Source organism: Bos indicus x Bos taurus, chromosome 10 (genome assembly GCF_003369695.1).
Source record: "Bos indicus x Bos taurus breed Angus x Brahman F1 hybrid chromosome 10, Bos_hybrid_MaternalHap_v2.0, whole genome shotgun sequence".
Classification (NCBI taxonomy): Eukaryota; Metazoa; Chordata; class Mammalia; order Artiodactyla; family Bovidae; genus Bos; species Bos indicus x Bos taurus.
Genome location: NC_040085.1, coordinates 12,610,449 through 12,630,965, shown reverse-complemented (window position 1 = coordinate 12,630,965; position 20,517 = coordinate 12,610,449). Strand labels below are relative to the sequence as shown.

At 37.4% G+C, this 20,517-nt stretch overlaps 1 protein-coding gene across 16 annotated transcripts in view; it reads left to right on the top strand.

Moving 5' to 3' along the window:
* MYO9A (myosin IXA) overlaps positions 1-20,517 on the top strand; it is a 256,411-nt gene that overhangs the window by 40,488 nt on the left and 195,406 nt on the right. For all 16 annotated transcript variants that reach the window (XM_027553121.1, XM_027553119.1, XM_027553117.1 and 13 more), the window contains exon 2: positions 18,336-19,246. In XM_027553121.1, the coding sequence (XP_027408922.1) occupies positions 18,407-19,246 (840 nt within the window). In that variant the 5' untranslated portion in view covers positions 18,336-18,406. The remainder of the gene's footprint in view (positions 1-18,335; positions 19,247-20,517) is intronic.

Genomic DNA, 20,517 nt, shown 5'->3' with positions numbered 1-20,517 from the left:
CTGTATCATGGAAAAAGCAAGAGAGTTCCAGAAAAACATCTGTTTCTGCTTTATTGACTATGTCAAAGCCTTTGACTGTGTGGATCACAATAAACTGTGGAAAATTCTGAAAGAGATGGGACTACCAGACCACCTGACCTGCCTCTTGAGAAACCTGTATGCAGGTCAGGAAGCAACAGTTAGAACTGGATATGGAACAGCAGACTGGTTCCAAATAGGAAAAGGAGTACGTCAAGGCTGTATATTGTCATCCTGCTTATTTAACTTATATGCAGAGTACATCTTCAGAGACACTGGGCTGGAAGAAGCACAAGCTGGAATCAAGATTGCTGGGAGAAATATCAATAAACCTCAGATATGCAGATGACACCACCCTTATGGCAGAAAGTGAAGAGGAACTAAAAAGCCTCTTGATGAAAGTGAAAGTAGAGAGTGAAAAAGTTGGCTTAAAGCTCAACATTCATAAAACTAAGATCATGGCATCTGGTCCTATCACTTCATGGGAAATAGATGGGGAAACAGTGGAAACAGTGTCAGACTTTATTTTTATTTTGGGCTCCAAAATCATTGCAGATGGTGATTACAGCCATGAATTTAAAAGACGCCTACTCCTTGAAAATTATGACCAACCTAGATAGCATATTCAAAAGCAGAGACATTACTTTGCCAACAAAGGTCCGTCTAGTCAAGGCTGTGGTTTTTCCAGTGGTCATGTATGGATGTGAGAGTTGGACTGTGAAGAAAGCTGAGCACCAAAGAATTGATACTTTTGAACTGTGGTGCTGGAGAAGACTCTTGAGAGTCCCTTGGACTGCAAGGAGATCCAACTAGTCCATCCTAAAGGAGATCAGTCCTGGGTGTTCATTGGAAGGACTGATGCTGAAACTCCAGTACTTTGGCCACCTCATGCGAAGAGTTGACTCATTGGAAAAGACTCTGATGCTGGGAGGGATTGGCGGCAGGAGGAGAAGGGGACGACAGAGGATGAGATGGCTGGATGGCATCACTGACTTGATGCATGTGAGTTTGGTGATGGACAGGGAGGCCTGGCGTGCTGCAAGTTATGGGGTTGCAAAGAGTTGGACACGACTGAGCGACTAAACTGAATTGAACTGATGACTGGCAAAGTATCATAATAGTTAAGAACCTGAATTCTAGGGCTAGACCCCTGAGGTCTAAATCTTGGCTCTGCCATTTAGTAGCCTGTGCAGCCATGAAATTAAAAGGCGCTTGCTCCTTGGAAGAAAAGCCATGACAAACCTAGACAGTGTATTAAAAAGCAGAGATGTTACTTTACCAACAAAGGTCAGTAAAGTCAAAGCTATGGTTTTTCCTGTAGTCATGTATGGATGTGAGAGTTGGACCATAAAGAAGGCTGAGCACTGAAGAATTGATCCTTTTGAACTGTGATGTTGAAGAAGACTCTTAAAGAGTCCCTTGAACTGCAAGGAGATCAAACCAGTCAATTCTAAAGGAAATCAGTCCTGAATATTCTTTGAAATGACTGATGCTAAAGCTCCAGTTCTTTAGCCACCTGATGTGATGAGCCAACTCATTAGAAAAGACCGTAATGCTGGGAAGGATAGAGGGCCCGAGGAGAAGGGGATGACAGAGGATGAGATGGTTGGATGGCATCACCCACTCAATGGACGTGAGCTATGGGAAATGGTGAAGGGCGGTGAAGCCTGGTGTGCTGCAGTCCATGGGGATGCAAAAAATTGGGCACGATTGAGTAACTGAAGAACAACAAAACCTTAGACAAGTGGCAACCTCTATGTGCTTCAATTTCTTGATTTGTAAAACGGATAATGATAGCATACATTTAATTAGGATCGTTATGAGGATTATGTGATTTAAGCACATAGTAAATGCTTAAATAGTGTTTATTGGTATTATTATTAATTACCATGTTTCTTATTTCTGCTAAGTGTAGCAAATTGAGAAATTTGAATGTGGATTCTTACTCCAAATCATTCTTGTACTGGTTATATTATCTTGGGAACATTGCATAACCTTTCTGGAATTGGTTTTTCATCTGTAAATGAGGATAATAGCATACATTTCTTATGAAATAAGACAATACATGGAAAACACACAGCATAGTGTGTAACTATATATTGTCAGTGAAGAGATATTTTTCTTGAAGCTGTGAAGGAAGGAAATGTTACAGAATTCTACTTTAGAGCAGTGAAGTACTGCTGACATATATGCTACATTCCTGAGCTCTTGAAGTGAAGTTGCTCCATCGTTTCCAACTCTTTGTAACCTCATGGACTGTAGCCTACCATGCTCCTCTGTCTATGGAATTTTCCAGGCAAGAGTACTGGAGTGGGTTGCCATTTCCTTCTCCAGGGGATCTTCCCATCCCAGGGATTGAACCCGGGTCTTGCACATTGCAGGCAGACGCTTTACCAGCTGAGCCACCAGGGAGTCCTGAGCTCTTAGGATTCACTAAATGTATGTTCACTTAATGTTTTTACTTAGAGAATGGGAACCTGGGGAGAAAGCTGTTTAAAATACAATTTTCTTTCCATGAGGACCATGGAAAGATATAATAATCTTGTAGATGAGTTTCATTGACCAGTAGAAGAAAACATGAGCATAAATGACCTAGAAAAAGTCACTTACAATAATCTTTTCTATATGTGAATTGGATTTTTATAGTTTCACTAGGAATTTTAAAGAATTGTAGTATTCTTTGTTATTCTGTCAAACTAGGCACTGTTTTGTGACTATGAGTAAATTTGAGGGAGTTTCTACAGAGTAGAAAATTTGCTGAGTAAAATATATACTTTTTTTCCAACCTTAATAAAAGATTTTTGTTGGAATGAATAAACATTTAGAAATTTCTGAAATTTAAAAAATTAAAGCTAAGAAGCTTCATAAGTACTCCATCCATATTATGCTTGTGTACTAAGAAAAAGTGTAACTATAGAAAGAATGGAAATTTATCTTGTAGAAGGAGAAGTTTTAAGTTAAGATTTGTATTTTGATTATAGTCTAGTCTTCATGTGGTATCCCTGTGAAATGGCAAAAAGTCCATTTATTTTGAAACTCTTGGAATACAGTTGACCCTTGAACAACATGGGGCTTGGGGGTTGCTGACTTGTGTCTTAAGATATAGTTCACACTCTATATCTGTGGTTCCTTCATATCCGTGGTTCCACTTCTGTGGATTCAACCAACTGTGGGTCATATAGTACTGTGGTATTCACTGTTGGGGAAAAAAAAAAATCTACGTATAAGTGGATCTGCACTATTCAAACCCATGTTGTTGAGCATCAACTGTAATGTAATGCTTAAAAAATAAATCTTTGGTAACCACAAAAGACCCCCCAATTGCTGAAAACAATCTTGAGAAAAAAAAGAAATCTGGAGGTACGCTTCCAGACTTCAGAGTATATTACAAAGCTACAGTAATGAAAGCAGCATGGCACTGGTATCAAAACAGACGTATAGATCAATGGGACAGCACAGAGAGTGCAGAAGTAAACCTACTCACTTATGGCCAATTAATCTACCACAAAGGAGACTAGAATATACAGTGGAGAAAAGACAAGTCTCTTCAATAAGTGGTGTTTGGAAGTCAGGGCAGCTACATATAAAAGAATGAAATTAGAACATTTGCTTATACCATATATAAAAATGAACTCAAAATGGTTTAAAGATCCAAATATAAGTCCGGAAAGCATAAAAATCTTAGAACATAAGCAGAACACTCTTTGACATGAATCATAGCAGTATTGTTTTGGATTGTTGCCTAAGGCAAAAAGAAACAAAAGCCAAAACAGATAAATGAGACCTAATTAAACTTAAAAGCTTTTGCATAGCAAAGGAAACCATTGATAAAATGAAAAGACAACCTACTGAATGGGACAAAATGTTTGTAAATAATATGACTGATCAGGGATTAATAACCAAAATATATAAACAGCAATACAACTCATACCAAAAAACCAACTGGGTTAAAAAATGTGCAGAAGACATGGATAGACATTTTTCCAAAGGAGATATGCAGATGGCCAAGAGGCATGTGATATTCAACATGCTAATCAGTATAGAAATGCACATCAAAACTACAGTTAGATACATATAACTGATTCACTTTGCTGTATAGCAGAAACTAACTCAACATTGTACAGCCATAGACTCAAAAATTAATTTTAAAAATCACAATGAGATACCAACTCCTGTCTGTCAAAATGACTGTCTTCAAAACGTCTATAAATAAAAAAATGTTGGCAAGGATGTGGAGAAAAGGGGACCCTAGTGCACTGTGGTGGGATTGTAAATTGGTATAGCCACTATGAAAAACAGTATGAAGGATCCTCAAAAAACTAAAAACTACCATATGGTCCAGCAATTCCACTCCTGGTATATATCCAAAGAAAATGAAAACGAATGGAATATTACTCATGATTTAGCCATAAAACGAATGAAATCTTATCATTAGCAACAGTGTGGATGGACATAGAGGGTGTTATGCTTAGTGAAAAAAGTCAGAGAAAGACACTCTTATGTTATCACTTATATGTGGGATATAAGAAATAAATTGATGTATATAACAAAATAAACAGGCTGACAGATACAGAGAACAAACGTGATTACCATTGGGTATTTGGGAGAAGACGGGTATGAGATTTAGATATACAAATGACTATATATAAAATAAGCAACAGGATTTATTATACAGCACAGGGAAATATAGCCATTATTTTATTTTTCTGGGCTCCAAAATCACTACAGATGGTGACTGCAGCCATGAAATTAAAAGACGCTTACTCCTTAGAAGGAAAGTTATGACCAACCTACATACCATATTCAAAAGCAGAGACATTACTTTGCCAACAAAGGTCCGTCTAGTCAAGGCTATGGTTTTTCCTGTGGTCATGTATGGATGTGAGAGTTGGACTGTGAAGAAGGCTGAGCACCGAAGAATTGATGCTTTTGAACTGTGGTGTTGGAGAAGACTCTTGAGAGTCCCTTGGACTGCAAGGAGATCCAACCAGTCCATTCTGAAGGAGATCAGCCCTGGGATTTCTTTGGAAGGAATGATGCTAAAGCTGAAACTCCAGTACTTTGGCCACCTCATGCAAAGAGTTGACTCATTGGAAAAGACTCTTATGCTGGGAGGGATTGGGGGCAGGAGGAGAAGGGGACGACGGAGGATGAGATGGCTGGATGGCATCACTGACTCGATGGACGTGAGTCTGGGTGAACTCTGGGAGTTGGTGATGGACAGGGAGGCCTGGCGTGCTGCGATTCATGGGGTTGCAAAGAGTCGGACACGACTGAGCGACTGATCTGATCTGATCTGATGTAGTAACTTAAAGTATATTTCATCTATAAAACTACTGAATCACTATGTTATATACCCAACACTAATATAATGTTTTAAATCAACTATGCTTCAATAAAATAAATCTTTGGAACAATATTTAATTTAAATGCTGATTTTTGTACTTCCTCAAGGTGTTTAAAGATTCTGATAAGTGTAGTTTTGAAACATTCTTATCAGTAACAGTTTAATATCAGACTGATATTTATCACATCAAATATCATTTTAACTTCAGATAACTAATCTCATTAGTTATTCTAAAGTTTTTCCTCATTTTTGTTGAGGTGTAACATATAGTGAGTGTGGTATTCACAGGTTAAAATACTCAGTGTTCACAGTTTAAAAATTATATGTATATAGCTGCTTATGTATTAGATCTAAGTCAAGATATAGAATGTTTATAAAATGCCATAAGGCTTCTTTTTGTGCCTTGCCTCCAAAACTTCTCCCCTAAAGGGAATCATACTTCTGAAGTTTATAACCATAGACTGACTTTCTCTATTTGTGAACTTTATATAAATGGGATAATTTAGAGTGTATCATTTTGTATCTGGCTTTTTTTCCCCACTCAGTATTATCTGTGAGTTCATGTTATATCAGTAATTTGTTCTTTTTTTAATGCTGTCCTGTATTCCATTTATTACTTTTATTGTTGATGAACATTTTGATTATTTTCATTTTGGGACTTTTTTATGAATGAAGTGACAATGAACATTCTTGTACAAATCTTTTCGTGGACATATTTGGCATATCCCATTGTGATTTTGATTTGCATATCTCTGATGACTGATGATATCGTGTTAGTCAACTATGACTCGCCTGGGTTGCCTGATGAGACAATAATAGTGGGCTTTGAAGTAAGTGATACAGATAGAAATAGTGAAGACTGGTTAGATTCAGGATATATTTTAAAGGCAGACCAATGTAATTATTGATGGATTGAATCTAAGGAGTTTGCTTACAGAATTCCTTAGAAGGGAGGGATTGGAAAAATGTAACTATAATGCATTAGGGTAAATTGCCTACTATAACTGAAAAACCTCCAAATATCAGTGGCTCTACTCAATAAAATTTTATTTACTTCACGATCCAATAAAAGTGGATTGGGTTGGGGCGATAGTGGGTAGTCTTCTCCTCGTGGTCACGGGGGACTCAGGGTCCTCCATTTATTGGCTTTGTGTCCCTTAGGATCTTAGAGCTTTTCTCTGGATCCTCTGGAGAAGGCAATGGCAACCCACTCCAGTACTCTTGCCTGGAAAATCCCATGGATGGAGGAGCCTGGTGGGCTGCAGTCCATGGGGTCGCTAAGAGTCGGACGTGACTGAACATCTTCACTTTCACTTTTTACTTTGATGCATTGGAGAAGGAAATGGCAACCCACTCCAGTGTTCTTGCCTGGAGAATTCGAGGGACGGGGGAGCCTTGTGGGCTGCCGTCTATGGGGTAGCGCAGAATTGGACACGACTGAAGCGACTTAGCAGCAGCAGCAGCAGCTGGATCCTCTTCATTCTTCCAGCAAATACGGTAAGGCAGATACTTTTCTTTAGGGGCTTTTAATGGCTCAGCCTGCCCACATGTCACTGGTGTGGGACTTAATCGCAGTGTAACTAACTGCAGAAAAGGTTGGGGAATAAAGTCTAACTTTGCGCCCAGAAGAGGAAGAATGGTTGTTCAGTCACTCAGTCATGTCCAACCTCATAGACTGCAGCACTTCAGGCTTCCCTGTACATCACCATCTCTTGAAGTTTGCTGAAACTCCTGTCTATTGAGTCAGTGATCCCATCCAACCACCTCATTCTCTGTTGTCTGGTTCTCCTCATGCCTTCAATCTTTTCCAGCATCAAGGCCTTTTCCAATGAGTTGGCTTTTTACATCGGGTGGCCACAGTATTGGAGCTTCAGCATCAGTCCTTCCAATGCATATTCAGTACTGATTTCCTTTAGGATTGACTGGTTTGATCTCCATGCAGTCCAAGGGACTCTCAGGTGTCTTCTCTAACACCACAGTTCAAAAGCATTAATTCTTTAGCACTCAGCCTTCTGGTCCAACTCACATCCATATATGACTTCTGGAAAAACCATAGCTTTGACTACACAGTCCTTTGTTGGCAAAGTAATGTCTCTGCTGTCTAGGTTTGTCATAGCTTTTCTTTCAAGGAGCAAGCTTCTTTTAATTTCATGGCTGCAGTCACCATCTACAGTGATTCTGGAGCCCAAGAAAATAAAGTCTGTCACTGTTTGCATTGTTTCCCCATTTGTTTGCCATGAAGTGATGGGACCAGATGCCATGATCTTTGTTTCTTTAATGTTGGGTTTTAAGCCAGGTTTTTCACTCTCCTCTTTTGCCTTGATTAAGAGGCTCTTTAGTTCCTATTTGTTTTCTGCCATAAGGGTGAAAGCAATCTGCATATCTGAATTTATTGATATTTCTCCTGGCAATCTTGATTCCAGCTCGTGTTTCATCCAGCCGATTTTACGTGATGTACTCTGCATATAAGTTAGCAAGATGACAGTATACAGCCTTGACGTACCCCTTTCCAAATTTTGACCCAGTCCATTGTTCCATGTCTGGTTGTTTCTACAGTTTTCTCAGGAGGCAGGTAATACTAGTGGACTGGTATTCCCATCTCTTTAAGAATTTTCCACAGTTTGTTGTGATCCACACAATCAAGAGCTTTAGCATAGTCAGTTAATCAGAAGTAGATGTTTTTCTGGAATTCTCTTGCTTTTTCTATGGTCCAGTGGATGTTGGCAATTTGATCTCTGGTTCCTCTGCCTTTTCTAAATCCAGCTTGAACACCTGGAAGTTCAGGTTCATGTACTATTGAAGCCTGGCTTGGAGAATTTTGAGCATTACCTTGCTAGCGTGTGAGATGAGTGCAATTGTGCAGTAATTTGAACATTCTTTGGCATTGCTTTTCTTTGGGATTGGAATGAAAACTGACCTTTTCCAGTCCTGTGACCACTGCTGAATTTTGCAATTTTGCTGGCATATTGAGTGCAGCACTTGCACAGCGTCATCTTTTAGGACTTGAAATACCTCAGCTAGAATTCCATCACATCCACTAACTTTATTTGTAGTGATGCTTCCTAAGGCCCACTTGACTTCATACTCCAGGATGTCTGGCTCTACGTGAGTGATCACACCATCATGGTTATCTGGGTCCTTAAGATCTTTTCTGTCTAGTTCTTCTGTGTATTCCTGCCACCTCTTATTAGTATCTTCTGCATCTGTTAGGTCCATACCATTTCTGTCCTTTATTCTGCCCATCTTTGCATGAAATGTTTCCCTGGTATCTCTAATTTTCTTGAAGAGATTTCTAGTCTTTCTGTTCTGTTGTTTTCCTCTATTTCTTTACATTGATCACTGAGGAAGGCTTTCTTATCTCTCCTTCCTATTTGGAATTCTGCATTCAGATGTGTGTATCTTTCCTTTTCTCCTTTCACTTTCACTTCTCTTCTCAGCTATTTGTAAGGCCTCTTCAGACAACCATTCTGCCTTTTTGCATTTCTTTTCTTGGGGATGGTTTTGATCACCACCTCCATCCAGTGTTATAACAGCATAGGCTCACTTCATGTCTCTGAGTCACATTTTGGTAATTCTCTCAATATTTCAAACTTTCTCATTATTATTATATTTATTATGATTATCAGTGATCTTTGATGTTGCTATTGTAATTGTTCTGAGGTGCCACAAACCACACCCATATAAGACAATGAGTTTAATCAGTACATGTTGTATGTGTTCTGGCTGCTCCAGGGATTGGACACTCCCCTATCTCTTTCCCTCTTCTCAGCCCTCCCTATTCCCTTAGATATGAAGTATTGAAATCATGCCAATTAATAGTTCCACAGTAGCTGGTCAGCGGTCAAGTGAAAGAAAGAGTTGCATGTCTCTCACTTTAAATCAAGAGTTAGAAATGATTCAGCTTAGCAAGCATGGCATGTCAAAAGCTGAGATAGGTTGAAAACTAAGCCTCTTGTGTCAGTTCGATGCCATTGCAAAGGAAAACTTGAAGGAAATTAAAAGTGGTACTACAGTAAACAATGTATAAAAGAAAGTAAAATAACCTTATTGCTGACATGGAGAACATTTTAGTGGTATGGACAGAAGATCAAACCAGTTACAATATTCCTTTATTTCAAAGACCAATTCAGAGCAAGGAAGGCCCCAACTCTCTTCAATTTTATATAGGCTGAAAGAGGTGAGGAAGCCACAGAAGGAAAGTTTGAAGCTAGCAGAGATTGGTTCATGAGGCTTAAGGAAAGAATCTGTCTCCGTAACATATAAGTGCAAGGTGAAGCAGCAAGTGCTGATGTTGAATTTGCACCAAGTTATTCAGAAGATCTAAGATAATTAAGGAAGATTGCTTAAACAACAGATTTTCAATGTAGATGAAACAACCTTCGACTGGAAGAAGATGCCGTCTAGAACTTTAATAGCGAGAGAGGAGAAGTCAGTGGTTGTTTGCAAAGGTCAGGCTGTCTCTTGTTAGGGGTTAAGGCAGCTGGTGACTTGAATCCTAGTGCTTATTTATTCAAAAATCGTAGGGTCCCTAAGAGTTATGGTAGATCTACTCTGCTTGTGGTCTGAAATGGAACAAACCAAGCCTGGATGCTGGTGTATTTATTTACAAGATGGTTTACTGACTATTTTAAGCCCACTGTTGAGACCTACTGCTCAGGAAAAAAAAGATTGCTTTCAGAATATTACTGCTCATTGACAATACACCTGGTTATCCAAGAGCTCTGATAGGGATGTATGATGTTATTGTTTTTATGCTCCCTACCAAACATCCTTTCTGAAGGTCATGGATCAAGGTGTAATTGTTACTTTCAGGTCATCTTATTTAAGAAAAACTTTTCATAAGCCTATAGTTGTCATAGAGAGTGATTCTTCTGATGGTTCTAGGAAAAGTCATTTGAAAAGCTTCTGGAAAGGACTCACCATTTTAGATGCCATTGAGAACATTTGTGATTCATGAGAAGATATCAAAAATTCACAGGAGTTTGGAAAAAGCAGATTACAACCCTCCTGGCTAACTTTGAGGAATTCAGTATTTCAGTAGAGGAAGTGAATGCAGATGTGATGGAAATAGCAAGAGGATTAGAGTTGGAATCCAAAAATGCGACTGAGTTGCTGCAATTTCATGTTAAAACCTGTAGATGAGCAGGTGCTTCTTATGGATGAGCAAAGAAAATGGTTTCCTGAGGTGGAATCTACTCCTGGTGAAGATGCTGTGAAGATTACTGAAATGACAATAGAGGATTTAGATTATTACATAAATGTAGTTGATAAAGCAGCAGCAGGGTTTGAGTGCATTGACTACCAATTTTGAAAGAAGTTCTGTGGGTAAAATGCTATCAAACAGCATTGCATGCTACAGAGAAATCATTTATGAAAGGAAGAGAGTTGATGCAGCAAACTTCATTGTTGTCTTATTTTAAGAAGTTGCTGTTGTCACCCCAGCCTTCAGTCACTGCCACCCTGATGATCAGCAGCAATCTGCATTTAGGGAAGAGCCTCCACCAGCAAAAAGATTACAACTCACTGAAAGCTTTTCAGATAGCTTTTTTTTTTAAGCAATAAAGTGTTTTTTAATTCAGGTATATACATTTTTTAGACATAATGCTATTGCACACTTAGTAGACTATATAGTGTAAATGTAACTTTTATATATAATGGGAAAGCAAAAAATCTTTGTGACTTTCTTTATTGTAATATTTCCTTTATTCTGGTGGTCTGAAACCAAAAACTGTAATGTCTCCAAGGTATGTCTGCATGTGATTATACATTAGTATGGTAATGAGTATATTTGTTTATAGAACATTTCAATTTTAAGTACTAAGAAATGAAAAAACCTGAGTACTAGCTCTTGAATACCACTTTTCCAGAGTCATTTTTCTAACATAACTTCAAAATGTTTAATAACTCTCTCCCCATGAGTAGCATGGGGAGAGTAGCAGTACACAAGTCAGTAATGTTTTCTCAAAGGACCCTACCTTGATAGTAGAATGTTCTTTCAAAATGTACTGATGAGTCTTTTGCTTTGAAGCTGTAGCAAAGCTAGGTTTTCATTTTTAAGTTGTACATTTTCCTGATTCTGTCCTTTGAGTTCTCTTGTTACTGAGTAATAAGTTATGATCTTGCTTGCTAAACTGCATAAACAGATCCCTGTGATAAAGTACATATAAAGAGAAAGGCCACTTCTTTTTTCTTGTTGAAAAATAACTTGGGAGAACTTGATAAAAAGTAAAAGCAACAATGCTTTTTTGCAAATTAAATTTTATTAGCATATAGCTGCAAAACACTTCATTAAAAATATTTAGTTATTCCTTTTGATCTTTTTTTTTTTTTAACCAAACTTCTCACTTAAAGGAAACTGTATTCCTGAACTCTGTTTCCTTCACCATAGTTTTTCCTCTGTAATTAGTCTCTTCTAACTCCGTCCAGTGAATAACATCATAAGCTTGCCTATCCTGAACCACACCCTCCTGACCACAGCAACCGTCTCACCACATTGTTTTTCTCTGTTAGCGTATACTTTTGAAGTAACTGCTTTGGGATAGGGCATAAAAAATATTAAATAATTTTCTTTATGAAAAATATAGCAATGTCTAATTGGTATTAAGTGCCAGTAATTCTTAATATGTATAGTTTTATTTTCACAATTTGTTATTTATCCCGACATCATTATTAATCCTTTCTCTGCTGATTTGAAATATCAATCGTAAATTATATATGTATATATTTTGCTCTTTTAGCCTTAATCTCTGTTTTACAAGATAATAGTTTTATTTCCTATCTCATAGAATTTCTGTTCAATTAGAATGAAGTAATGCATATCAAATTTATTTTTGGTGAAAACTATAAAAGGAAAATTTGAAGATTTTTTTCAAAAGCGAATATTTTGGTCCATTATATATATGTATACCTTTATATACAATTTTATATTTTATATGTTTTTACTTGACATTGTATTGTTCATCCCTTGCCATGTTTCTGCATGGTTGGTATTACAAGTATTCTTCACCATCCATATCTGTTTAATTCTTCAGTTTTGATAGTGAATTTGGATGTCTCGGTGGTACTGCCTTATTTGAATTTATTTGATTACCCAAGTGGATAGCAAATAGTACGATAGTGAAGGAAGTATCCAAAAATATATTCAAATATATTTGGCTCCTGAATTTAGATTGTGAGATTTTTTTGGATATGAGAAATTTGTATAATAAGGGATACCTATATATATATATTTTTTGGGGGGATACCTATATTATCAAAGGATATTGTACTGAACCTACTGTAGTGGGTTCTTTTGGTCACAGAGAGTAGAAACCCAACTCGAAGTGGCTCAGGGAATAAAAAGGAATTGATTGGCACGCTTAAAAAGGCAATTCAGTGGTTGAGTTTATCAGAGACACAGCTAGATTCAGTGGCTCAGTGTTGTAAGGCCTTGCTGTGTGTTGAGTTAGTTCATTTCTTTAACTGCAGAGAGGCTTCTTCTGTGCATTCAGAGAAGATGCCTGCCAACAGCTCTAGATTTATATCTTAGGTTAGCAGTCCTAGTAGGAACAATAAATGCTTCTTTCCTAATAGTTACAGCAAATTTTCAGTAGATTGTCCCAATAAGCAGCCACTGTCGCTAAGGAGAATGGAATAAACTGGTTGGCCAGGCCTGTGTCTCGGCTAACTGGAGGATGAGGTCAGTCCATTCAAACTATGTCAAATGGCAAGGCAGGAGGTCTTCTGAGGAAAATCATAGTACTTTGACCAGAAGAAGCTACAGAGTACTTACTGATAAACCAATAGATGTCCACACACCTATGCTGTGGTGTGTCATACGATAACTCATTTCTTCCATCACCCTTTCTTAAGTTGAAATACTACAAGGTTTTTTTTCTTTTAGTACCAAATTTGGCTTTTAGTTGCTGTTGATCTACCAAAGGTTAAAATGGGGCTCTAACAGCCTGTCTAGTGATGAAGATCAGCTAATATGCACTCTTAACATATGTTAACCTGAAGAGCTATTTCATAACCCACCCTTTTACTCTTGTTTTTAAATTCTTCCAGAAAAAGTGTCATTTTTTTCTTTCCATAAGAGTTACCTGTCTGCCTTTGACTTAAATCTTAGTCTTGTTTACCAAAGAACCTTGGCTTATTAGACCTTCTTTTTTTTTTTAAGTTTTTGGTGTCTGCTTCTCTGTTTGATTCTATTTATAATCATAAAGGTGTGTTCTCAAGCCCTCTAACAAACATTTCACTCATATGTCTTCTCCTTTCTCCTATAGCAGATATGAGAACACCTGCCAGTCTACTTACTTGCCAGTCTGTCACTTCCTGTTTAACTTATTATAGTTCTTTTCTGTTTTCTGCTTTTCAGGGTCACCACTGATATCCAGGGACTTTTGTCTCAGGTGTAAACCTAGTATTACAGTATGTAAAAGCTAAAATGGGCTTAAGAGATATTTAACTCAACTTTCTTTTTCCATTTTGCTTGAAGTTATTTTGATTATACCAACTTTCTTTTGGCTAGAATTTACATGTATAGCTTCTTTTTTTTTTTTTAACTTTAGGTTCTGTATTCTCATATTATACACTTGTGTGTATTGAAATCAGCACATAGGTGGATTTTAAAAACCTGCTTTGACAATCTTTTGTTTTCATTGGCGCATTCACACTTAATAATTTAGTTACTTATATTTAGTTTGCTTTCTGTTTGTTCTGTCTGTTCTAAATGCCTCTGTTGCCCTCTTTTGAATAGATTATTTTTTATCATCCCATATTTTCATTCTATTAGTTGTGAAGTTATGTTTTTATCCTTTTTTTTTTTAGTTGTTATCCTAGAATAGGGGTCGGCATCTTTTTCTAGAATAGGGGTCGGCATCTTTTTCTTTTAAGGGACACATAATAAACATTTTCAGTTTTATGGACTATATTGGTCTCTGTCATAATTGTTCAGTTCTGCCAGTACAGTACAAAAGCATTCATAGGTAATAGGTAACAGTGTAAATTGTAGAGGACTAGATGTAATCAACCAGACAAATGAGCACTGGTTTGAGATCAAAAATTGGGAGAATATTTTTGTCTTTAAAGTGAGATAGTGGAAGAGGAACTGTAAGAGTGATTCATAAAAAAAATAATGAACCTATCAGGAAGATTATAAGAAAAATATTTGTAATGTGAGGGCTGTTTTTAGAATGAGAGGATGGCCACCTTAGTCAAATGCTGCAGTGTGGTGTGTTAAGATGAGGTTTGAGAAAAAACCCTTGGATTTGACAGCTTTGTGGTCATTGGTGACATCTTTCAAAAACATTGGCAGTAGCTTGCTATGTGGAAAGAGTGGTCAGGGAGTGGAAAGTGGAAATATAGACCGTCGATTCCCAAATGCTATTCTCTGGACCAGCAACAAAAGAATCGCTTTGTTTTCCCAACCTCAGAACCATTTTGAGGCTTAGAAATGTATATTTTTAAAATGTTTCCCAGATGATTCTGATAAACACTCATGGCTTGCTGTCAAGATGTATTTATGAGTGATTTTTTAAAAAACATTTTGGGGGGGAGTGTGCTGCACAGCTTGTGGGATCTTAGTTCTCCATCCAGGTATTGAACTTGGGCCCTCTGCAGTGAAAGCATGGAGTCCTAACTTCTGGACCACCAGGAAATTTATGAGTGACATTTTGAGAGAACCCCTTTTTTCTAACACAGAGAAGTGACTGTGTAACAAAAAGAGATAACTGAATTGACATAAATGGGGCTCAAAATAAGGCAAACATTTCTATCTTGGAAAGAGAATGGAACACAGAGCAATGAGTAGGGCTTATGGCTGGGAGCTTTCAGGGAATGCAGCTGAGGTTTTGGCCTTTTTGAGATAATGCAGAAATGTCACTGGAATTGGACTAATCGTTGGTAACCACGAGTCCAGGGTAGGTGGGGCTCCTCTATTGAAAACAGTATTTCTGAGTTTGGTTCTGGGGCTGCCATACTATTCATCTTTATAGGTGAGTTATGCAGTATCCTTGGAGAAGGCAATGGCACCCACTCCAGTACTCTTCCCTGGAAAATCCCATGGACGGAGGAGCCTGGTAGGCTACAGTCCATGAGGTCGTTAAGAGTCGGACACGACTGAGCGACTTGACTTTCACTTTTCACTTTCATGCATTGGAAAAGGAAATGGCAACCCACCACAGTATTCTTGCCTGGAGAATCCCAGGGACGGGGGAGCCTGGTGGGCTGCCGTCTGTGGGGTCGCACAGAGTCGGACACGACTGAAGAGACTTAGCAGCAGCAGCATGCAGTATCCTGGAATAGTACAGGGAACAGCCTGTGTGACCATAAGGAGTAGCTTTGCTGCTTTCTGTTGCCAGAGGCCATAGTTTATATGAGGCTTTATTCCTAGGAATTCAGGAGAACACAAACATAGCTTTCCAACTAAAAACCTCCTGGCTTAAAACATAACTGTGCTGTTACTGTAGGTCAGATCTCCTTGTTTGAATAGACCAAATGTAAGAAAAATATTTATGAGATAACTGGGAAAATTAAATGTCAGTCGTATTAAAAATATTAATTTAAAGGTAATAGTATTGTAATAGTATTAATAGTATTGTGGTGGTGTTAAAAAAAAGTAGTAAATAATGGGTTCTTAGTAAATGTTGGTATGAAAAACAAGTCTTCCATCAAAAAGTGTACCTATAAAGCTAAATTCTCAAACTAATTAAGTCATCTAATGCTGAGAAAAATAAAATCAACAATCATAAGAGCAATTCACTCTGATCACATTAAAATATTATTCTGAAAAATATCCAGTTATGTAGAATGTTTAAGGAGGTAAGTAAACAAGTATTATCTCTTAATTGCAAAATTTAAATTGAAAAAAGATTGGATGAATATGAAAATAAGATAATCCTTAGCAGTGAAACAATGTGATTACAAAAAACAACAACATGGTGTTTATGAATGGGAAGTCAGTAGGATGTCAGTTTTTTTCAATATTGATCTATAAAATCCATCAAAATGCCGAAAAGTTTTTTCATTGTAGTTGATAAACTGATATTTAAATTTTTTATGGTGGTACATAGTTAAACTAACATTAAAGAGGAACAAATTGAGGTGATATGCCCTCCAGATATAAAGCTATACTAATTAAGATAGGCTTACTGTTGGTAAATAGACTAGTGAGAAAGATTACAGAGCCCAGAACAGATTGATACTTATATGGAATTAGCCACATGGCAGAGGTAGCATTATGAGTCAGTGAGGAAAGATTAGAATCTTCATTGTGGTGCTGGTTCAGTGGCTAATCTGAATTTGATTTGAAAATAATTATGAGCCCTGTCTTACAACATACATGAAAATAAGTTATGTATGCATTAAAGACTTAAATAAGGAAAGCAAAATTTTGGTCTTTTAGGAGAAAATATAGGATAATAACTTTATATCCTTAGGATAAAGGAAGATTTAGAAAAACTATACCAGGAGATAATAGTATATAGGTTTTAGAGCCAGACTGCCTGCTTCAAATCTCAACTTTATCACATTTGGTCAAGTTATGTAAAATGTATGTGTTTTCTCTTTTGTAAAAATGATGATAAAAACAATCCTCAGGGATGACTTGGGAGTTTTAAATTAAATAATTCATGTGCAATGCTTTGAAAAATGACTAGTACAAATAAACACATAATGAAAGTTAACTGCAATTGCTAATGTTGCTTATTAAAAAAGAAATAGTAACCTGTAAAGGGTTGATAAATTTATCAAAAATATAACTTCTGTACAACAGAAGGCAACATGAACAAAATAGAAGGATAAGCTACTGATTGGTAGCAGATATTTGTCACTCATTCAACTAAAAATTGAATATATGGGATATATAAAAAACTCATTCAAATTAATAATGAGAAAACAAATCAAAAAGGGGAAATTGAATAAACAATCATAGCCCCAATGGCAAATGATAGGATGTGTTACTACCCCTTCTCAGTGGTCATCAGGGAAATTCAATTTGAAGTACCGAAACAGCTTTTTACATTTCTTACATTGGCAGAAACTCCAGTCTGACAGTACTGACTTTTGGTTAGGAGGCAGAGAAACACAAGCTCTTCCTAGGTGACTGCAGTAGTCAGTTGATACAACTACTATGGAGAGCATTTTGTTAGTATCTAGTATAGTTGGAGAAGGCAATGGCACCCCACTCCAGTACTCTTGCCTGGAAAATCCCATGGTCGGAGGAGCCTGGTAGGCTGCAGTCCATGGGGCCGCTAAGAGTTGGAAACGACTGAGCGACTTCACTTTCACTTTTCACTTTCATGCATTGGAGAAGGAAATGGCAACCCACTCCAGTGTTCTTGCCTGGAGAATCCCAGGGACGGGGCAGCCTGGTGGCTGCCTTCTATGGGGTCACACAGAGTCGGACACGACTGAGGTGACTTAGCAGCAGCAGCAGTATAGTTGAAGGATTCTCTTGTTGTTTTCTTGGTTATAACTCCATCTAGTTTAATTTGTTTATCTGATCTCATCTTTTTACTGTTTTTACTTTCACTAATTTTTGCTTTGTTGGTAACACTCTTTCTTGATTTTGCTTTATCCATAAGAGCTTTTGGATATATGATGATTAGATTTATGTGATTGTTTTGTCCATCTCAATTCAGTGTTCAGTGAGGCTCTTTTTCATATGTAAAGAAAGAAGTTGGTTCTGATCCCAGGTACCTACCTCAGAAACATATGAGATAGTAGAGGACAAATTAATTATTATTTTTACTTTTGGGGTTTTGAATTACTAATATAACAAAACATTGAAAAAATTTTGGCTGCTTTAGAAGCGTCCAGGTTTGGACAATATATGAAATACTGGGATCTCAGTTAGACTGTTTTCAAGAACTGTTCCTATTCTAAGAGAAGAGTTGGGATTTTTTGTTCTAAAAGATATAATCAACATAATTGTTAAGCCTCTTTTTTGTGTAATATGACTTCTTAGTGTTTGACATCTTTTATGTTGCAGTTCTTTTGCCATGAAAATGATTTGTGCAATCCTGAACACATACCATCCATGCTGATGGGACAGGATCCAATATGAATATAAATGATGGAGGAAGACGACGCTTTGAGGATAATGAGCATACATTACGTATATATCCTGGGACAATTTCAGAAGAGACGATCTACTGCCCGATTCCTGCCAGAAAAAACTCCACGGCTGCTGAGGTGATTGACTCACTTATAAACAAGCTTCATCTTGACAAAACAAAATGTTACGTTCTAGCCGAGGTAAAAGAATTTGGTGGAGAAGAATGGATACTCAATCCAACAGACTGCCCAGTTCAGCGAATGATGTTATGGCCCCGAATGGCTCTGGAAAATCGCCTGAGTGGAGAGGACTACCGTTTTCTTCTGAGAGAAAAAAACCTCGATGGATCAATTCATTATGGTAGTCTTCAGTCATGGCTACGGGTAACAGAAGAACGTCGCAGGATGATGGAACGGGGTTTCCTTCCACAGCCTCAGCAGAAGGACTTTGACGATTTATGTAGCTTACCTGATTTGAATGAGAAAACTCTCTTAGAAAACCTACGAAATCGCTTTAAGCATGAAAAAATTTATACCTATGTTGGCAGTATTCTAATAGCTATTAACCCATTCAAGTTTCTTCCTATTTATAACCCCAAGTATGTCAAAATGTATGATAACCATCAATTGGGAAAACTTGAGCCTCACATATATGCTGTGGCTGATGTAGCTTACCATGCCATGCTTCAGCGCAAAAAGAATCAGTGCATCGTTATTTCAGGAGAGAGCGGTTCTGGAAAGACTCAAAGCACGAACTTTCTTATTCATCACCTCACTGCCCTCAGTCAGAAAGGATTTGCCAGTGGAGTGGAACAAATTATTCTTGGTGCTGGACCAGTACTTGAGGTAAGTGTATAGAAATAATTTTTCTTACTCTTAAACATATCTTAAAAAAAATTAAAATTTGTTAGATGTGAGAAAATGAAATAAAACTAAATAGAAGTATAGATATCATTTTTTAGTTACCAAGGAAAACTGGAAGATAGGAGACAGTGTGGAAGATCGAAAGATGTAACAGAGGCAGTATTTTTTCAAAGAGGAACTTTGGGCCATAGTGATGCAAAGGAAAGAGATAACTGGAATCAGATATATCCCCCTGTAAAGGGAGATAGCAGGGGCAGGACTCCTGTGTGTAACTGACTATGGTAACGGGTAGTTGGGGAAAATATTCTTTTCAATATATTTTTGTCTTTGCAGCTTTAAAATCTGTGCCTAGGATTGAAATTCTAAGGGTTCATCTTGGAAAATATAGAGACTATGGGAAAAATTTTTTAGTTATATTTTATAAGTAATATCATCAAGGGTAGAGAGGAAACAGAATACACTTTTTGTTTTAGAGCTTAAAAGAGAGTTAATATTACTTGTTTTGAAAGAGTTTTTGTGAGGTGTAATTGCACAGATTTAAAGTGTACAATTTGATAAATTTGTCGTATGTGTATACTCATTAAACCACCAACACAGTCAAGATACTAAACATATCCATTATCCCTAAAATTTTCTCGTATCCTTCTGCCATGCCTCTTTCTCACTTCTCCTTCTCCTCTTATCTACTAGAGACCTCTTACGTGCTTTCTGTCATTGTAGGTTAGTTTGTACATTTTACAGTTATATATAAATGGAATTGTATAGTACATGCTATTTTATGTTTGACTTCTCTCACATGGTATAGTTACTTTGTGTGTGTGTCAACAATCCCTTTTGCTAAGACAGTATTCCATATTGCATTGTATGGGTTTACCACACTTGGTTTATTCATTCATATTTTGATGAACATGTAGGTTGTTTCCAGTTTTTGGTTATTATATGTAAAATAGTATGTTTTTGTGTGGACATAACCTGTTTTTTTTCTTGGGTAAATAGCTAGGAGTGGAATGACTGGATCATATCATGTATGTTTTTGTATTTTAGTTGCTAAGTCATGTCTGACTGTTTTGCCACCCCATGGACTGTGTAGCCCACCGGGCTCCTCAGTCCATAAATTTCCCAGGTAAGAATACTGGAACAAGTTGCCATTTCCTTCTCCAGGGAATGGTCCTGACCCAGGGATCGAACTGGCATCTCTTGCATTGGGAGGCAAATTCTTTACCACTGAGCCACCTGGCTAGCCTGGGTCCTAT